Raw genomic sequence first — 22,034 nt, forward strand, 5'->3', positions numbered from 1 at the left:
CAGAATGAATTTTTAAGAAACGAAAATTTATGATTTGAAAAAGAGTAAACTGTTGAGTTTAGTGTGTGCTAGTTTTTAGGAAAAATGTATCAAATGTGCATGAGATATATTCAAATAGAGAGTGCGCTTACAATTTTAAACCAATTTTTTTATTTTTTAAGAGTAAATATTATTTAATTAGATTAGTATTATTTTTGATATTTTATGTAGTCATAACTAACTTGAAATCCTCTTAATATATAGAGAGAAAAAAATATAATTTTTAGCAATCTTTATTTATATTAAATGTGTGACAAAAAAGTGAAGAATTAGACTATTATTTATAAAAAAATAATAAAACAAAAGGAAATAAGCAAATAAGCAAAGCCAAATGCACTCTCAATTGATGATACAAAATTTCATTGCTTGTTAATAAACAATGCAAAATAATATAGGATTTATTAACATTAATAAACCATTTTAAGGTTTTTTTTAATGAAAAATTTATTATATGTTTTAACAATTTTTTCAATTTTTCATAAATTTTTTTCTAAAAAAGGTTATACTCTCTGTAGGCCCTAGTTAAAACAAGGGGTTAGATTAGTAGTTGCCAAAGTAATTAGGGGTACTATGTCATACACAAACAGAGCTCATGTTCTTTTGAGAAGGGTCTCTTTCATCTCTGAAACTCAAGACAATGAGTGAGTGAAGTTCAGTCGCTAAGGAAAGGCTGGATGAGTTTTGAGTCATTTGTACAGATATTTCCACTCCAATATCTAAGGCTAAGATCAAGTGTAGTACCTATATTCTTGTAAGTACATCAACTAGAAATTTTTAATAGATTCTTTTTAGATTTTAAATTGAATGTAAAATTAATATCTATCAGTGATCTTCTAATTTTTTTTAATTATACCATTTAATTGAATCTTTTTTTTTATCTCACATTGGATTAATTAGTACCATATCAATTCAATTTGGATAATTGAGATTACCCATTTTCTTCTTCTTCTTCTTCTCTCTCTCTTTTTTGGGAGGCCTTTAGGGATTTGTTTGTGATTTTAGAAGCATTGGATGGTTATACTTTTCTATGTTCAAGATTAATCTCAAAGCTCCTTCCTCACTTCTTTTACACAAGTATTGGCAATACTACTACTTTTTAGTACCTTTCCTCACATCTAGCCCACCATAGATGCCAAAAAGGTTTTGGAGTTAAAAGGGAATTCCATCCCTCAAGAAAAGGAAACAATACTACTACTTTTTAGACAAAATATTACATTTTTTTTATTGGAATCAAGCAATATTTTTCATTAAGATCAAGCTATTTCAAAAATTCACTAATTTACACGATTATTTATTGATTTTTGCCACCTGTAAAATTGTGATGGACAATTAGAGACTAGGAGTTTTGTCTATATAAGAGTAATATAGCATAAAAATTTGGATGGTCTCTTTTTGTTGTTAATTTTGATACTACAATAGCTTAGAAATCTGGAATCAAATCTTATTTACACTTGAAAATACAAATTTACGAAATCGCTTAAATGAGCATTGCTGTGTATTAAGCTTCACAGATCCAATATATGCATAAAAGTTAACACAAAAAAACCAAATATATGCATAAAACAACTCAATTTTTATTGATGATATATTACATTAGCTAAACATGCTTGTGAGCATGCAAACATAGGAACAAAAACGACTTTAATTAATAACATTAGCTAAACATGCTTATGAGCATGCAAACATTCCTATTATCAATGTGTTTGGCCGGTTTATTAAGTATTAACTTATTTACTTAAACGGGAAACAAAAAATGACTTCGAGTAAATAAGGTGGTTAATTTATTTACTTAAAGTCATTTTTTTATCTCACCTTTAAATAAACAAGCACGCTAAACCTATATTCAAAACAAAAACCACACAACAACATATTAAACCCTTCTGCTCATTTTCATGGATTCTTGCTCAATGTATCAATGAACCTTTCACCCTTCAAGATATAATTGTTTGAGATGTAATCCAGATAATCTTTGAAGCTAAATTCCTTATAGGACGCTGGGTGCTCTTTGTCAAAGAGGTTCTCAGCTAGCCCTATTTTCTTCTCCAAAGCCAAACTGTGAAGACTTGCAATTGACAACCTCTTTTTATGTGAGTTGACAATTGCTTGATGCATGACACTCTTGTACTTGCCATTGCTCATCACTTCCATTTGGTCTCCCAGCTGAACTATAAGAGCTCCCTCAACAACAGGAACTGAGAGCCAGTTCTTATTGTGATCCATGACTTGAAGGCCTGGATTGCTTTGAAGTAAAATGGTTATGGAGCCATAGTCTGAGTGAGGTGGCATACCTAATGTGATATCTGGTTTGGGAAATTCTGGATAACAGTTTGCCACAAGGACTTGGGAGTGTTTTTCAATTTAATTTTGTAGGTGTGGGGGGTAAAAATTCTTAAAGGCACGTTTGGGCCTTGGGGCTAGTTAGTTGGTATAAGTTTGTTCAATCAGAATCTTCTGGGCCCACAGGTTAGTCCGCACTATAATGGTCCGAGGAGCAGTCCGAGGTGGAGAACCTCCTCGGACAAGCCCAGTAAAGGCCATGGGACTTGCTAAAGGGCCTAGAGACTGAATTCTAGATGGTCTGTTGGGTAAAGGCGTGATCCAAGCACCCGTTAGAAGCAGGAACGTGGGAGAAATATCTGAGAAAAAAATTGCTACTACCGCATTAAAGGCCCTGCATCTACCGCTCTGGCCGCGCTAATGGAGAAATGACCTCTGAACAATAGTATTCAGCATTTCAGTAATTATTTGAAGACTTTAAGAAAGTGGTGAATGGGACAAGTATCTAAGAGGAAGATCTGTGTTACACGTGGATGAAACAGGGAAGAAGAAGAATGATATAAGAAGACGAGAGAGGAAAGAGGAAGAGGATCTTTTTTGAAAACTAAAAATTGTAATCTGTTGCTTAGAGAAAGAAAGGCTATACAAATTGTCCTCGGCTTATGTCCGATGAGGGTTTTTTGTCATATTCATCTATTACTTGCATAGACTGCGGCATTCTAGCCTGTTTATCAACTTTCCAATATCCCTAATCTAGGTTTCAAACCCATATTCTACAAATTTCATTGTATAAGACTCTTTGGGCCTGGGCTTATCACTTGTTTTGGGTCCGGGTACAAATTGTGCACTTACAATTGGCGCCGTCTGTGGGAAATCGAGTGTTGAAAGGAATTGGAACGTGATGGTAGGCTTAGGTTCACGTCATGCAGAGTCTCAGGGGTCCCAGCGCGAAGATCAGTTTGAGTTCTCGAGCGTCGGAGGGATCGAGAGGGAAGTGTGCATACATCACACCCTGATGCAAGCCACTCGCGTGGTGGGAGCAGGGCCACTCATGAGGATGATGTTGAGGCCATGCAGAGGGAGATTGACCACCTCAAGAAGAAGCTACGCCGTGTCAGACGAAGGCGGGCTTCACCTCCGTCTAATTTTTCCTCTAGGAGGTCACGGGGAAGCAGTTACAGTTCTAGGTCCAGGACTCCCCCTAGCGAAACCTCCTCTTATGAGAAGAATGAGCTTCCAAGTCGTAAGCATAAGAATTTTCCCTCCAGGGGCTTGGGGAACGATGCTATGAGCCGAGCATTGCACCAACTCTCCAAGTCCCCCTTCTCACACAGGATCAAAAAGGGAAAGCTCCCACGGCAATTCACTCAGCCCACTTTCACCATCTATAATGGCAGGACAGACCCAGTCGAACACGTGAGCCATTTTAATCAGAGGATGGCGATACAGTCTCAGAACGAAGCCTTGATGTGCAAAGTCTTTCCCTTTAGCCTGGGACCTGTTGCTATAAGATGGTTTAACGGACTAAAGCCGGGGTCTGTCGATTCTTTCATAGAACTCACCAGGGCATTCGCATCTCAATTAATTACATGCAGTAGAGTCCTTCGGCCTTTGGACTCATTGTTATCTATGGCCATGAGGGAGAGTGAGACTTTGAAAGTATATTCTGACAGGTACTGGGAGATGTTTAACGAAATCGATGGAGATTTTGATAAAGCGACGATTAACACTTTCAAAGTGGGCCTCCCAACTGATCATGATTTAAGGAAATCTTTGACCAAAAAGCCCGTACGGAGTGTACGTCGCCTCATGGATCGCATTGACGAGTACAAAAGGGTTGAGGAAGATCAACAATAAGGTAAGGGTAAGGCGAAGGTTATCCCACAGGAGAGAAGGGATTTCAAGTCGGACAGGTACCATAACAACAAGCCAAGGAGAGATTTCTTTGGGCAATCTGGCTCAGCCAATCCTCAAGTAGTTAATACCGTATTCCGAGAACCAGTGCACCAACTGCTGGAGAAAGTCCGTAAGGAACCCTACTTCAAGTGGTCCAGTAAGATGGCAGGGGACCCTACAAAACGAAATCAGAATCATTTTTGTCAATATCATTAGATGTGGGTTATACCACTAAGAATTGTTGGACCCTTTGGAACCATTTAGAGCAACTTATTAGTGAGGGAAAATTGAAGCAGCACCTATATCAACCCAACGGACAAGAAAATCGTTCGGGTTCAAATAATTAGAAGAACAACTCATCTCGGCCGCCCTTGGGAACGATTAATGTCATCTTCGCTGCACCGGGCAGGACCGGTTCCTGTCCCACAAAGGTGATGGCGGTGTCACATTCCCAAGTCGAGGAGTCTGGCTCAAGGCCGAAGAGGAATGAAGGGAGTACGCCTGTTTTGGGATTCTCTGATGAAGATAAGGTTGGGACTATTCAACCACACGACAATGTCCTGGTGGTCACATTGAGGATAGGGAATTATAATGTCAGGAGGGTGATGGTCGATCAGGGTAGCGGTGCGGATATTATGTACCCTGACTTATTCAAGGGGCTTAGGTTAAGGCTGGAGGATCTCACTCCCTATGATTCGCCGTTGATAAGCTTCGAAAGGAAGGCTGTCATACCAAAGGGACAAATTGGATTGCCCGTACAGTCGGGCTCGGAGACGGTGTATGTGGATTTCATTGTGGTTGGCGCATATTCTCCATACACGGCCATCCTCGCCAGGCCTTGGTTGCATGCTTTGGGTGCTGTCTCCTCGACTTTGCATGTTAAAGTAAAATTTCCCTTGGGTGGATTCATTGAAGAAATCCTGATAGCCAATCGGTAGCAAGGCAATGCATATCGGCCGCAGTACTGCATCAAGCCAAATCAGAGTCCTCGGCCTCGGCTGTGGAAGACTTATAGCAATTAACAACTCTGGATGCGCCCGGTGCAGTGACAGCAGAGGAGGCCATGTGTGAAGATTTGGAAAGATTTCTCATAACTAATGACCCCGAAAGGTTCTTTCAAGTTGGGATACGGTTACCACACCAAGAGAAGATAGAATTGGTGATGTTTTTGAAAAACAATATCGATGTTTTTGCCAGGGATCCCTATGAGGCTCCGGGGGTTGACCCAAGCTTCATTTTCCATCATTTGAACGTCAACCCTGCCGTTGTTCTCAAGAGGCAACCACCTCGGCATTCTTCGAAAGAGCATTTCGAGGCCATCAAGGAAGAGGTGCTCAAGCTCAAAAGGGTTGGGGCTATTAAAGAAGTTTTCTACCCATAATGGTTGGCGCACACAGTCGTAGTGAAAAAGAAGAGCGAAAAGTGGAGAGTATGCGTGGACTTTACAGACCTGAACAAAGCCTGCCCAAAAGACTCGTTCCCGATGCTTCGCATCGATCATCTAGTGGATGCTATGGTTGAGCATCCTCGGATGAGTTTTTTGGATGCCTTCTAGGGTTATCACCAAATACCATTGGCATTAGGTGATCAGGAGAAGACTGCCTTCATTACTCCTACGGGGAATTATCACTATAAAGTGATGTCATTTGGTTTGAAAAATGTAGGGGCTACTTACCAAAGGATGATAACTAGGATGTTCGAATCGCAACTTGGAAAGACCATTGAGGTATATATGGATGATATGATAGTGAAGAGTAAGACAGTACCTATGCATGTGAAATATTTGGACGACACCTTTCAAACACTTAGGAAGTACAAGCTGCGCCTTAACGCCTCAAAGTGTTCTTTTGGAGTGGGCTCTGGAAAGTTTCTAGGCTACATGGTGACTCATAGAGGAATAAAGGTGAATCCGGCGCAGGTCAGAGCCATTCAGGGCTTGCAACCACCTCGGAACCCAAAGGAAGTTCAGAAATTGACCGGGATGACTGCTGCTCTCAGCAGATTTATCTCTCGGTCCGCTGATAGGTGTAGGCCTTTTTTCCAATTGTTAAATAAATGGAAAGGATTCCAATGGTCCGAGGAATGCACTTTAACTTTTCAGTAACTTAAGGAATATCTTTCCAAACCACCCATCATGTCTCGGCCGGAGGTCGATGAAATCCTATTTGCATACCTAGCTGTAGCTATCCATGCAATCAGCCTGGTTCTGATAAGGGACGACGGTGGGGTACAAAGACCGGTTTATTATGTCAGCAAATTTTTGAATGAAACTGAGGTGCGTTATTTGCCTTTGGAGAAGGCAATTCTGGCCGTAGTCCATGCTACACGAAAACTTCCTCACTATTTCCAGTCCCACACCATCGTGGTTTTGACTCAACTGCCTCTTAAGTCAGTATTAGGAAGTGTCGACTATTCGGGGAGGGTAGCCAAGTGGGAAACTATTCTGGAAGCTTTCGATATCAAATATATGCGACGCACCTCCGTGAAGGGCCAGGTTCTCACTGATTTGGTGGCAAAATTTGTCGAACCATCGTTAGAAGAAACTGCGAAGGAATCGCACATGGATGAAAAATCAGTTGGCATGATCACAGGCAAAAGACCTCTGATTTGGAAAGCGTATGTTGATGGAGCAGCAAACCAGAGGGGATCTAGTGTTGGACTTGTTTTGGTGTCCCCTGAGGGAATTACCTTTGAGAAATCATTGAGATTAGCGTTCTCGGCTACTAATAACGAGGCTGAGTACGAAGTTGTCCTGGTCGGTATGGATATGGTACGAAGAATGGGGGGAAAGGTGGTTCATATGTCCTCGGATTCTCAATAAGTTGTGGGCCAAGTGATGGGGACCATGGAGGCTAGGGATCTAAGAATGCAAGAGTACCTGACCCAGGTCAAATGTTTACAATCCAAGTTTGATTCTTTCATCCTTTCGCATGTTTCTAGAAGTGGAAACACGCATGCGGACTCGTTGGCCACTTTGGCGATGTCCTCAGCTTAGTGTTTGCCTAGGATTATCCTCGTCGAAAACTTGTTGAAACCAGCTTTAACCACCACAGGTGCCGTCCATATCCATCTGATATGGCCCGGACCTAGCTGGATTGACCCCATGGTTTCTTTTCTAAAAAGGGATGTTCTGCCCGAGGAGAAGTCTGAAGCAGATAAAATTCGTCAAAAGGTGCCTCGGTTCTGGTTGTTCGAGGATTAGAAGTTATATAAACACTCATTTTCTGGACCATACTTGCTGTGTGTACATCCTGAAGCGATGGAGGCACTTTTGGAAGAATTGCACGAGGGAATTTGTGGAAGCCATACTGGGGGGAGATCCTTAGCCCATAGGGCTTTGACTCAGGGATATTGGTGGCGTAATATGCATAGAGAAGCTCAAGACTACGCAAGAAAATGTGACCAATGCCAAAGGTTTGCTCCCAATATTCATTAGCCTGGTGGAGTTCTTAATCCTATGTCTAGTCCTTGGCCATTCGCTCAATGGGGACTGGATATAGTTGAGCCTTTTCCGAGGGCTGTGGGAAACAAAAGGTGGCTACTTGTGGGAATTGACTACTTCACCAAGTGGGTTGAAGCTGAGCCTTTATCAAATATTAGGGATGTGGACTCCAAGAAATTTATCTCGAAGAATATTATCACTAGATTTGGGGTACCTCACACACTTATTTCAGATAATGGCGTGCAATTTGATAGTAAAGCACTCAGGAAATATTGTAATGACTTAGGCATCACAAATAGATACTCCACTCCAGCTTATCCTCAGGGAAATGGATAGGCTGAGGCCGTTAACAAAGTTATGGTCAGTGGACTTAAGAAGAGCATGGATGACGCAAAGGGTAGATTGGTAGAGGAATTGCCACACGTTTTGTGGACATATCGGACTACGCCGCGAAGATCCACTGGAGAAACACCCTTCTCCATGACTTACGGGGCCGAGGCGGTGATACCTTTTGAATCTGGGTTTCCCACATTAAGGACGAGTTCTTTTAGCCTAGGAAATAACGATGGCCTCCTGGAAAGAAGCTTGGATCTGGTTGAGGAACGGCGAGAAGCCGCATGGTCCAAGTGGCTTATTATCAGCAGAAGCTCAAACGAGGATATGATGCTCATGTGAAGCTAAGGCCACTAGCGCCTGGGGATTTGGTGTTGAGGAAAGTCATGGGTACTGCCAAAAATCCAGCATGGGGAAAGCTAGCACCAAATTAGGAAGGACCATATCGGATCATTTCTGTAGCGGGCAGAGGGTCATATCGCTTAGCTGATCTAGATGAAAAAAATTGTACAACGCCCTTGGAATATAAACAACCTACGAAGGTATTATTATTAATAAAAAACATTTTTGTCGTTCGTTGTCCAAATTATCATTATGCAGTTTGATATCCTATTGTTTGTTAAACAGAACCTTAGTTATGTCGGGTCCTCAGACTTCTACTTTGGGGAAATTAACATTTCAATTCACTATTTCTAAGTATCAAACAGAAACTTGGTCATGCATGGTCCTTGGACCGCATGGTCCTCGGACCACATGCCTTGTGAAAATTGATATCCTATTGTTTGTTAAACAGAACCTTAGTTATGTCGGGTCCTCAGACCTTCTACTTTGGGGAAATTAACATTTCAATTCATTATTTCTAAATATCAAACAGAAACTTGGTCATGCATGGTCCTCGGACCACATGCCTTGTGAAAATTGATATCCTATTGTTTGTTAAACAGAACCTTAGTTATGTCAAATCCTCAGACCTTCTACTTTGGGGAAATTAACATTTCAATTCACTATTTCTAAATATCAAACAGAAACTTGGTCATGCATGGTCCTTGGACCACATGCCTTGTGAAAATTGATATTCTATTGTTTGTTAAACAAAACCTTAGTTATGTCGAGTCCTCAAACCTTCTACTTTGGGGAAATTAACATTTCAATTCACTATTTCTAAATATCAAACAAAAACTTGGTCATGCATGGTCCTTGGACCACATACCTTGCGGAAATTGATATTTTATTGACTGTTAAACAGAATCTTAGTTATGTCGGGTCCTCGGACCCTCTACTTTGGGAAAATTAGCAGAAACCATACCACATGAGCGTTGATGCGTTGATGAGCCACAGTAAGTTTGATGGATTGCTTTATGCCCTAAACTGAATCCTAAATTAAATTTTAGATTGTGTATTGCTATATTACATATATTATGATCTTGAGGCATAATTTACAAGTATGCGCTAAGTGTATGTACTTTTGTTTGAAGTTACGGCTAATCGAAATATTGTAAAGACTTTACTATGTATTAGAAGGTGGAGTTAATTATTCCATTCATTCAATTTTGTGCTAAAGAGAAGCAAATTAGTATTTTTGTACTAAAGGTTGGAAGTCAGATGAAGATCAAACCATTCAAAGCTTCTCATTAATTTCTTTTAAGATGTACACTCGAAACAAAAGCCCTAATACAAAAATTGTTACATCAGAAAGGAAAAAGGGGGTCCTAAGTGGCCTGAGCCTTAAACCTTAGAAGAGGGGTCCTGCTCGGAAGTGCTGGCAGCCTCTTTTAGTTTGTTGTCCTCCTCTGTTTGTTTCAGCTCTACTTCGAATGAGGTTTGGACTTGTTTCCCTTTATCTCTGGCCACTGGTGGAGGGACTTTGGGCTCAACATTCTAGCTCGTAGGCTTCTCGGCTCCATCGCCTTGTTCCTTCTCTTTGTCAGAACCAGCGGGTTCTTTAGGAGTTGGAATGGGCAGCGAAATCATGGATGGATGCGTTGAAGACGTCGTCTCGGGAGTAGGTGCGCTAGGAGGAAGGTCTTTGAGCACCTGGATGTCATGGGGAAGCCAAATGTTTTTAGGCTTCCTCAACTCGGAAGTTGTGGGAATCCCTGCCACATTTAAAGCTTCCGCCCATACTTGTTGGCAATATTCCCGGCACAGCTCGGCGAACTCCTCTGTCAGTTGGTTTTTTGTCGCCTCCACCCCTTCTTTGTAAGCAGCCTTCTTCACGGCCTCCATGCTGTCCTTGAAGGTACGAGCCTTTTCCCTCATCCTAGCAAGCTCCTTCTTCAGGTCGAAATTTTCTTGTTGGGCTTTGGACATGTCCTCGTCCTTCTGACGTAGAAGCTTACGTTGCCCCTCCACCTGGGTTCTTATCGTCTTCAGGCTAGCCTCGGCACCGTCCCTCTCCCTCTTCTGCTCTGCCAGCTGCGTGGTTAGGTTCTCGTTCTACGCAAGAGCTTGGCCTAGGGACTTCTTGGTCTCCTGCCTAACCTCAAGTTCAGCTGCAACTTTCTTCCGAGAGTCTTCCACCCACTTCTCGGCAGCGAAGACTTCTTGAATGGCCTGCGTTAAAATATTAAAATAGATGCATTATTAGTAAAGCAAATTCAAAGTACATAAGAAAGGTTTTTTTCGTTAAAGTGTAGTGAAAATAGTAAAGTGGGGGTAAGACCGAGACACTCACCAAAGCCAAGTCCCTTTTGAGGGAAAGAAAAAGATGTGGTTGGTTCATCTTGTCCAGGGCGTCCATATCCTTAGGCAGAAGAAGAGGCCGTTCCAAAGCCTCGGCTAGGTGGTGAGCGTGACCTTGTTGGAATGCCCTGATGCTAGATTGGCAAGAGTTTGGTGCCCCATCTAGCTTCAGCTCGGGAGACCAGTTGGCCGATGTACGGTGTACCTCGGCCAGGTCCTGGTTCTCCCCACTTTCCACTGAAGAGGCATGTCCCTTGCCTTTGCCAGTTTTCTGTTGTTGTTGTTGCTGTTTTAGCTTTTTCTACCTCTCCACATCGGCTTCCTCGGCCTCATTTTTCCTCTTCTTTTTAGGCTCCAGAATGGGAAGTTTAGGGTCGGAGGGAGGAGGGGGCGGTGGCAGAGGAGGAGTAATCTGGGACTCACCCGCATCCTTTTTGGAGGCTTTCGAGCCCCTCTTCGTCATCAACGTCCTTAGAGTGGACATGTCGTCTTCTTCGGAGCTGGAGTCGGGCTGTGCAATTATTAAACCTTGTATGCCCGAAGTTTCAGCGGGCACGTGCTCTTCGTCCGAGAGGATGACGAGTTGATCCTCTCGAGGTCTCTCAGCTTCTTCAAGGTGAAATTGGTCAATCTCCTCGTCCAATGATTGTTGCGAGGATGCAGGCTCTTCTCGGATGGCGGTTGTTTGGGAATATGCCGAGAGAGGAATTGCCGCGATGGGGCGAGTGTATAGTATGATGGAGGGGTCGTCTGGGAGTTCGTGGTCAGGGAGGAAGCCTCGTCGTGAAACGTCTATCCTTCTGCGTCGTTTGTCTCCTGTGGTGATCACATTGTCAATCTCTTGGAAATCCTCTGATAAAGGATTGTATCATAATATCAGGTGTGCTGCTCTCACTTGTAAATCTTCGCTAACAAAGACTTTGGAGCGAAGAACGCGGTTGAGGTCTGCGACGTTGCAAAGGCTTAGACGCGGACGTACGTGTTGTTTATCTGCGAAAAACATCCGAGGAGATGAGCATGGTTAGATTAGCGATAAATATCAAAAGAAAGTGCAATAATGCGCAATGTAATAAAAAATAGTAAAGATAATGGGATTAAGTAATGGGTTAGGGAATCTAACTCCTATGGAGTCACACCCAGGTCTCCCTATTCGACGGTGCAGTGAGGGCCGTCAGACCAGTTTCCCGAGGCGATGAGATAGTCGTCTTTCATGCATTTGTTGGACTTGGGAAGACAGGATATGAGTTTAACAATGCTAGATCTAGATTTAAGGTAGTATCCTACACTTTTAAGTTTATGGCACTCGTACATGTAAACAACGTCGTGCCATGTGAGGTTCCGACCCATCTGCTAGTTTAAAGCATCGACACAACCTAAGACCCTAAATACATTTGGCGTGCACTGATCTGGGCATAACCTATGGTTGCATAGGTATTTGCTGGTTATGTTTTTAATGGGGAGGGTCATCCCACCTTCTAGGAAGGAGATGATGGGGATGATAACCTTTCCCTCTCTCCTAGCGTTACCTATGGCTTCTACTGGGCAATATCTTAAGCCTACGTCTTGGGGGATCTGATATTTGGCCTGAAAACCTTCCATACCGGCGTCGGTATCCACTAAACATTTAAATCTACCCATTTTGTGGGAATGCGAATGAAAGTTTAGAGAAGGGAAGGGGTCTAGATGATGGCCGAGGACAAAAGCCGAGAAGAAATGAGTAAAGGAAGTTGAAAACTTACGGAAAATAATTAGACGATTCTTCACAAGCTTCTTGAGAGGAAAGATAATGATTAACTCTTAGATGTGATTGATTTCTGAAAGAATGGAGGGAGATACGGATTCCTAGGTGTTTTGACGTGTGGGAGGCGGCCTCGAATCAGAATTATCCCGCCCAATTTTTTAAGACAAACTTGGACCGTTGGATGTGTATCTCACTGTTGAACGTGGGGGACAAGACGTAACTTGCAGTCATAAATGCGAGTGTTTCGGGTTTCGAAGCGTCAGAGGCGGTTTTGAAGGAATGAAAGGACCCCTACACGTGTGGCGGTTTACAGAGTGTGTGAAGGGTGCGTTGTTTGTTCAAAAACTCCATTTCTCTCCTTGGATGGGAGGAAAAAATGAAGTTTTGAGGGGCTATTGTGGGGGGTAAAAATGCTTAAAGGCACGTTTGGGCCTTGGGCCTGGTTAGTTGGTATAAGTCTGTTCAATCAGAATCTTTTGGGCCCACAGGTTAGTCCGCACTATAATGGTTCGAGGAGCAGTCCGAGGTAGAGAACCTTCTCGGACAAGCCCAGTAAAGGCCATGGGACTTGCTAAAGGGCTTAGAGACTGAATTCTAGATGGTCTGTTGGGTAAAGGCGTGATCCAAGCACCCGTTAAAAGCAGGAACATGGAAGAAATATCTGAGGAAAAAGCTGCTACCACCGCATTAAAGGCCCTGCATCTACCTCTCTGGCCGCATTAATGGAGAAATGACCTCTGAACAATAGTATTCAGCCTTCTAACTATTATTTGAAGACTTTAAGAAGGTGGTGGATGAGACAAATATCTAAGAGGAAGATCTGTGTTACACGTGAATGAAACAGAAAAAAAGAAGAAGGATATAAGAAGACGAGAGTGGAAAGACGAAGAGGATCTTTTTTGAAAACTAAAAATTATAATCTGTTGCTTAGAAAAAGAAAGGCTATACAAATTGTCCTCGGCTTACGTCCGATGAGGGTTTTTTGTCATATTCATCTATTACTTGCATAAACTGCGGCATTCTAGCCTGTTTATCAACTTTCCAATATCCCTAACCTAAGTTTCAAACCCATACTCTACAAATTTCATTATATAAGGCTCTTTGGGCCTGAGCCCATCACTCGTTTTGGGTCCGGGTACAAATTGTGCACTTACAGTAGGTAATTAGGGTTTGGCCCTAGGATTTCCAAGGCAACTTCCATGAGTTGCTTTTGTAGAACTTGCACTACCTTTGCATAGTTTCCCATCTTTTCCCTACGAAAGTAAAAGAACATGGTTTCATAAGAAGATATGAATGCTATTGTAGTTGCATGATATATATAGTTGTCAGAGATAATGCGACTTTGAGGCGTGTTAAAAAACACTTTTCTACATCTATATATGGAAACATTATATTGATTTAGACCTAAAAGATTTTCGCCTCCTAATTGAAGGATTTCAATGAAGGCTTTAATTTAAAATAATTTTTTCAAATGGTTCCTCCAAGTTAAAATATTAATGCAAGTTAAAATAGTAGCATAATTAAGAGCTTTAAACGAATGTTAGGGTTACTTACTTGTAAGTTGGAGGATTAGATGGCCATAGATGGATCCAATCTGAAATTGGATGGGAGTAATGCTTAATGAAGTCCCTCCAAAAGTAACATTCATCTCTAACATGGTTTAAACTTGTCCCATATCTGACTGGCTCATGAACATTATCAGATAAATAAACCATTTTTTCCTCCATGGGCAAGTTAAAGAACTCTGTAGTAGCATCAAGGGCATCATTCATTACAGAAAGAGGAATTCCATGATTGATCACCTAAAGCACAAATTCAACGTGAACATAAACTAGTTAATATCAACAATGGAAATATAATCATAAAAAATCGCACGTAGAGAACATTGTGATGAGTAACATAATGAATAACATAAAGAACATATAATTATTTCATTATATGAACAATGTCAAGGTGATATACAAGAGCATGTACCTGAAAGAACCCTACTTCCTTACAAGCCATTTGAATCTCATCAAGGGTGGGAGACCTAAGAGAAGGATTTTGTAAATTTGAAAGGTCTATAATAGGAAGAGAAGTGGATGAGTGAACAATATGGTCGAGGTTTGGGCGTTGTGAGGAAGGAAGAACATAGCGTTGAGGCACATGAGTTGGACCCAATTTGGTAAGTGTCATTGCACTAATAAGTTTTGAAGTATTTGAGTTCTTTACCATGCACACCTTGCATTTTCTCAAGCTAGCTTATTCTTCTTTTTTTTGGGTGAGCTCTATATGTATTTTTGCTAAGCACTTGTTGAATTGGATGAGATAAGTGAAGTTTTGGGATGCCCTATTTATAAGAAAATTTAGTAATGATATGGAGCTAAATTGCTCAAATTAATCCTCTCTATCCCCTATATTTGCTTCACGTACAGTTACAATGTAGGGAAGAAATATGGAGTACTTGGGGCCATTTGGTACGTGATTTTGAGAAATAATTTTCAGTTTTTAAACAATATTAAACATATTTTTACATACTTTTTCATCTACACGTATTTTTAAAAAATACAAACATTATTAAAATAACATTACCAAATACCCTCTTTGTTTTTTGTTCATACTATTTTTTTTTTTGGTTAAAACCTTTTGTTTCTAGAGAGATAGAATGTCATCTCATGGACTTTTTCAAGGATTTGGATCTGGTGCAATTCACCTAATCCCTTCACAATTTTTTTATTTTTTACTTTTTTACTTTTACTTATTTATTTTTACTTATTTTTTATATTAAATGGTTGAGATTTAAAGTTACTTTTTGCAACTTTAAATCTCAACCACCCATACCAATGGCATCTCAATCCCTTTTCAATCGTGTGATGAAAGAGTTTTAAATCTTGTGGCAGAAAATTCCAAGTAAAGTGGGACCATATGGTGGTTCAAAAATCTGAATTTGTACGAGGGAAAATGTTCAAATACAGCTGTAGGTGATTTTCACGCGCCATATGTGAGCATGGCTGTTTCCCTTGTGTTAGAATACGGTTGACATTGAATTTGTGTGCTGTTTTATTCATGTGTACCGAGGGTGTGGGGAAGAATTACCGTAATGACCTTTCAACTCAATTTTTATTTTTTTTTTGAGAATGATTCAACTCAAATTATTGATGTTATTAAATTGCATATTTGCTTGTGCAATGGGATAATATCTTATCACTATTTGAAAGTGGATCCAAAAAATCTATTTGAAAGTGGGGATGATATCTTATCACTAAAGTGGGGATGATATCATTCGTGAACTTGTTTATGTTTGTTATTTAGCAAATGAGCACAATTTAATCTTAAGTTTGATTATTACATAAACCTAAACTCAAATATTATAATATACTCATAAACATTGAATTTTTGTACTAGCTTAGTACTTGAGCACATACTCGCTCAGCAGCTAATTAAGTAGTAAGTACTTGGAATTTTTGTACTAGCTTGATTCATGGTTATTGAGTGGATATGAAAATTACCGTAATGACCCTTCAATTTGGATTATTGATGTTATAAAATTGCATGTGCAAATGGGATTATATCTAATCACTAAGGTTGTAAATAAAATTAGCTATTTTTGTATATGTTGGACTTGGTTTATGAACTTGTTTATGTTCATAATGTAGTAAATAAGCACAATTTGAGCTTAAATTTAAGTTTGATTATTACACTAGCCTAACTCAAATATAATAATGTACTCATGAACATTGAATTTGTGTGCTAGTTTGATTAATGGGTATTTGCGGGGAAATCAAAATTACAGTAATGATCTTTCAATTCGAATTATTGTTGTTATGAAATTTCTTATTTATATGTTGGACTCGGTTTGTGAACTTGTTTATGTTCGTTAATTCAGTAAATGAGTCAATTTAAGCTTAATTATATGTTTGATTATTACACAAGCTTAACTCAAAAGTCTTAAATATAATAATGTGCTCATGAACATTAAATTTATGTGCCAGTTTGATTCATGGGTATTTGAGGGGACATCAAAATTACTATAATGGCCTTTGAGTTCAAATGTTTGATGTTATAGAATTACATGTGCAAATGGGATCCTTATCTTATCTCTAAGGTTGTAATTAAAATCCGTTCATAAATCCGACTTTGTTTTGGACTGTCAAAGCCATGATCATTGATCTCGACCACGATGGATAATTTTTTTTTTTCCACCAATGAGAGGTGTGTCACTAGCATTATGATAGGACTATCACCATTGTGGAGAAAATAGGGACTAGAAATATCATCTACCACAGTTGAAGAACCTGTGGTAGTGTTTTCAATTGAAGCATTCATTTTAGGAGTGCTAGTATTGGAAGCATGGATGAGCAGAATTAGAGATCTGATACCATGTCAAAACAGAGAATGAAAACTAAAAGGAAATTTCTCTAGAGCTCTTTCCTCATATAGCTAAAGGGCTAAACAAATTAACTTCCTTACTTCCTTCAAAACTAACCGTTGGAAGCTTAAAACTGAAGAACTTAAACATTCCTAGATCCTATAGCTTTCCTTTTTGTTCTCGAATACGACTTGTAGTTTGGCAAGTTTTCTTTTTCTTGGTTTAGCTTTTATTTAACATAACGAAGACATTGGTTTTAAGTTGAAATGACATGTATATATGTTGGAAAAACTCGTATATTAAGGCTAAAACTGCCTTTTTTCCCTCTCTTTTTTGGGTAAAAGATCGTGCAAATAGGGCTTTTGCTCTTATTTTGCAAAAAATCTAGTAATATGTCCCTATTTTAAAACTCGATTTTCTCAAAATCGAGTTTTAATGTAAAACTCAATTTTTAGAAAATCGAGTTATGCCAAATCAAATTAAAAAAAAAAAAAAAAAAATTGTGGAACTCAAGTTCCATTCAAAATACTCGAGTTCCTTGAAGGGAACTCAAGTTCATGTAACTTGAATTTCTTGAATGGAACTCGAGTTCCATGAACGAGTTCCTTGAATGGAACTCGAGTTCATGCAACTTGAGTTTCTTGAATGGAACTTGAGTTCATGCAACTTGAGTTTCTTGAATGGAACTCGAGTTCCATGAACTTGAGTTCCATTCAAGGAACTCGAGTTCCATAATTTTTTTTTCTAAGTTTGATCGCCTATACTCGATTTTCTACAAATCGAGTTTCAAAACATGGACACGGACTTAAATAATTTCAAAACAGGGGTATATTGCTAGATATTTTAAAAATTAAGGGCAAAAGCCCAATTTCTCTGTAAAAGATCCCATTGATGCTACATTAAATTAAATAAAACTAATGGTTGGAAAATTATAGTATTAGAAGCGAATTTGCTTGCATTAACAAAACAGTTTGACTACAAACAGGAATAACTTTGTTCTAAAATGAGAAATTGGGTATTGGTGGGGATGAATATGTCTTATAAAATGTCAACCTTACTTATGCTTGAGGCTCAACGGTTATAAAAAGATATTTTAAGCCAAATGTTGCGCTCTTGCCCCGATTTTCTAGAATACCATTTATTTTGATGTGTCATTATCCTTCAATTTTAGAGATAGTTAACCAATTGGGCTCCAAAGTCCTTTATTATTTTATTTTATTTTCATAATTTGATAATTACAATGGGTTGAAGGGATTCAAATTTTGGATATTTTTATTGAAAACACTATGAGATGCCAGTTGGACTACAAAAATGCTGGCTATATAAGTCCATTTAAATGTCTGATTTCTTGTAACTATTAGATTAGTTAAAATATTGTAAAGTTGTGATTTACAACTATGTTTTATGTTGGCTTTATTTCATGACAAAAAGTGTTGTAATTGCTTTAATTTTGTTCCTTGTATTTTGTGGGATTTTATTGTATTAGGTTTAGCATTAAGTTGGTGAAGAATCAGTGCATTTTCGCCATTGGCTCGCAAGTAGCTCGCGAGAAGAGTATCCCGCGAAAAGGACACGTGAGAAGCACATGCTGGAAGCTGAAGAGTCGTGCCAGCCTGGAGGATTTCGCGAGTGTCTCGCGGGTAAGGCCTTCCCGCGAAACTCTCTGCCTCGAGGATTTTTTAAGTATGATTTTCTTACCCTTTACCCATACTATATATACCCTCATTACCCACAAATGTGAAAGGAGGCCATTCAGAGAGAAAAACACTAGATAGGTTTTCTACAACACACACACCCATCTTTTAGAGAGAGAGCTACTAATCCTTAGTGAGAAATCATCATAACCTCTTCTCCTTCCCTCTTCCATTGTCATACCTTGAGAGGAGATTTCTACCCAAACACAACCCACACTTTTTCAGAGTGTAGAAAGTGTTTTGGAGATTGGGAAGCTTTGGGGATTTGCCAAAAGAAGCCGGTGAGGCTTGGCGGATGCAGTTGGGCGTATTGCGGGATCCGAAAAGCTAGAGAAGACATGACTCCGAGAAGTCCGTTGGTAGCAGGAGCTTGGAAGGCTCAAGTACATTAGGTAGACTAGGCTTGAAGGGTCTTTTGTTATTCATGTACTCCAACTTTATTCTCTAGTGGATCGATTTACCGCTTGGAGGGTGGCGAAGAGGTTTTTTCGCCGAATTCTTCGGTTTCCTCTTCGATAACACATCGGCATGTTATCTTGTATTTGCATCTCTCTTCCCTTACTCTTGTGCTTTACTTTTATTATTTGTTGTTCATGTTTATGCACTATAGTAGTATTGGTTGATTGCGCTTCATTTACTCTTGTTTCGCATTTAGTTTAAGTTAGAGTAAAATCAACCGAGCTGTAATTTAGTAATTTAGGGTCTAAACAGCTCTTGTGTTTTTAACACAAATCCGATCTTTCAGATATGATTGTGTTTCAATATGCACATGTTATAAAACGTCAATTTGAATTTTTAATCATTGGAAACATGTTATTCTCAACAGTTGTAAAAGGTATCACATGCCAGATGTTGCTCTTGTTTCGATGTTCTAGAATATTGTCTCGATGAATCGTCATTCCTTATATAATTTATGAGATATTGCCCAATTAGGCTCTAAGGAAATTTATGAATATATTAAACCAAAAAACGTTTGACTTTTATATTAAACCAAAAAACGTTTAACTTTTAGTTGACGTCATAAAAATTTGTCACATAAGCTTTTGAGGCCTAACAATTTTATAAAGTCATTATTTTAATCTCAAATACAGTCATAATAAATAGTTAATGGTAGAATATTTAATTCTACTACAAACACAATCAAAAATAAATATCTATTAATAACTAACATAAATATACCTGATGGGGTATGATAAAATATAACTCCAATATCGTCCATGGAGGTCATCCAGGACAAGACCAGGAAAGCAAAGGTTATAAGAACCTCATCCATAAAAAGCTCGTCCATGCAGAAGGATGCTTGGACGAGCTTCGCATGGTCAAGTTTGACAAAACCACACCGTCCCGTCCAAGGGAGCCATCAACCTCGTCCTGAAGAAGGTCGTCCATAGAGGAACGACCTTCCTTGGAAGTGAGGTACGCTCGACAAGAGGACCCCTGGACGAGCCCTTGACACTTAGAAAAATTTCTGAGTGTGTACTACAACTCCTTATCACACACATAATTTCCAGTGACTGTTATGTGAGAAAAATGTAACTCCTAAACAGTTGTGGAAGTTATCTCTGAACCCTCACACCTCCTCAAATCTAGGGGAGGTTACAAGTTTAATAACTGTTTCTAGGACACTATATAAACGCTCATTCAGACCAGACAAAAGTACATTTCTACATTTTCCTAAAAAGTTGGAACTCCAAAATTATAGAGAGAAAACTAACTTTGCCATCGGAGGGTTCTTGGCCGGCAACCCTAGTCACCTTTGATCATTGTTCTTTCTTTTTCAGACCATCAAGACAGCAAGTAGTCCTTTCAAATTCGAAGCATCCAGCCTACTGATTTTCTTCGCATCATCAGTTGGTGCCGTCTGTGGGGACAAGCGTGTTCTTTTTGCTCGATCATTTGTTTTCAGCGATTCGTCTTTCCTAGACAAAAGGCTGAATGGTTCGAACAAGATCAAGGGCTACCAGCCCAGGCCACTAGGAGAGTAGGGATGCTTCTAGTAATCCCCACTGTGACCGTCAGTCAGCGCCTGTCATGCAACCGCCTTCCATTCAACATATACAGTCCATGGCTGCCACTATGGCAGAATTAACCCATCAGAATCAAGAGTTGAATTGGGAGATCAATTTCAGGAGGCAGCACCATGAAGTGCACTTGGAAGGACAAGCCTAGAGTTAAGAGGGTAGAGGAGAAAACGTTGAGTCCGAGAATCAGTCGAGGGGTATTGCTTCAAGAAGAGTGCCACACTTAGAGAAGGACATGGACTAGATTAGAAAAGGTATGGATGAAATGAAGGAGAATATAAGACGAGCGAACCCCGTGGATGACTTAGTTCACTGAACGGACTCCCCTTTCACGGCTTCCATCAATAGTCATCCCCTACCCCCAAAATTCAAAATGTCTTCCTTAGATTCATATGATGGAAATCGAGACCCGTGTGATCACATCGCTACCTTCAAGACCACCATGCACCTTCAAGGGGTTCTGGACGAGATTATGTGCAGAGCATTCCCTACCACACTTAAGGGACCAGCACAGGTGTGGTTCAGCAAAATACCCCTAAACTCTGTGGGCTCATTTGAGGAGTTGAGTAAGTTGTTCGTCAATAATTTTATTGGAGGGCAATGCCACAAGGGTTCCTTTTCTAGTTTGCTGACTATAGAGTAAGGAGAAAATGAGAGTTTGTGGTTCTTCATTACCTGGTTTAATAGAGAAGCCTTGACAGTGGACGAAATGAACGACAAGTTATTATTAGCCGCCTTCCATAATGGGGTCAACTCTTACTTGTTCATCCATAAGCTCTACGAGCAAGAACCACAAACTATGGCCAAGCTCATCCATTCAACCCAGAATTTCATGAATGCTGAGGATGTGATCATAGCCAAGAAGAGGAAGAGGGAAGAGCGTTCAGAAGCAGGTCACCCGCGTTATCCCGATCAAGGTCCTCGTCCCAAGAAGGCTCGGGTAGAAGAGAAAAGGGATAGAGATAGTAAGAAGGCGAGTTCTTCAGCGAGAAACCAACAATACACTCCCTTGAATACGCCACTAGAGCAAGTGCTTATGCAAATTAAGGACGATTCGTCCTTGAAGTGGCTGGACTAAATGAAAGGAGATCTTAACAAGCACAATAGGAACAAATATTGCCGCTTTCACAAAGACCATGGGCACGACACGGACGAGTGTTTTGATTTAAAACAGCAAATAGAGAATCTTATAAGACAAGGGAAGTTGAGGAATTTTCTTGGACGAGACCACAAAGATGAAAAGCTAAAAGCCAAGGTGAAAGAGTCATCACGCCCACTTGGAGAAATAAGAGTTATTGTAGGAGGAATCTCGGCAGCTCAGTCATCCAAATCAAGGAAGACATACCTGAAGGTGGTGCAAAACGTCCAGCTGTCTGGACGATCTCCCAGGACGAGGGAAGCTGATGAGCAAGCCATCACATTCACGGACGAGGATGCTAAAAGAGTTCACCACCCCCATGACGACGCGATTGTCATTACCCTGCTCATTGCCGATTATACAACCAGTAAGGCTAGGATGAGATCAACTTTGACCAGTGAATTCGCCATTGGTGGGATTTGA

At 40.1% G+C, this 22,034-nt stretch overlaps 1 protein-coding gene and 1 pseudogene across 1 annotated transcript; one reads left to right on the plus strand and one right to left on the minus strand.

Moving 5' to 3' along the window:
• Nucleotides 1–1,929: 1,929 nt before the first annotated feature.
• Nucleotides 1,930–14,585, minus strand: LOC142614816 (flavanone 3-dioxygenase 3-like; annotated as a pseudogene).
• A 6,966-nt stretch (nt 14,586–21,551) lies between these two features.
• On the plus strand, nt 21,552–22,034 carry LOC142616696 (uncharacterized). The gene has a single exon (XM_075789495.1). It carries the CDS (start codon nt 21,552–21,554, stop codon nt 22,032–22,034), a length of 483 nt encoding a protein of 160 aa, XP_075645610.1.

This window comes from Castanea sativa, chromosome 11 (assembly GCF_040712315.1).
Source record: "Castanea sativa cultivar Marrone di Chiusa Pesio chromosome 11, ASM4071231v1".
NCBI classification, from domain to species: Eukaryota; Viridiplantae; Streptophyta; class Magnoliopsida; order Fagales; family Fagaceae; genus Castanea; species Castanea sativa.

Excerpts from the sequence above, each read along its gene's own strand:
- LOC142616696 (XM_075789495.1), top strand. The coding sequence starts at position 21,552 with ATGAAAGGAGATCTTAACAAGCACAATAGGAACAAATATTGCCGCTTT.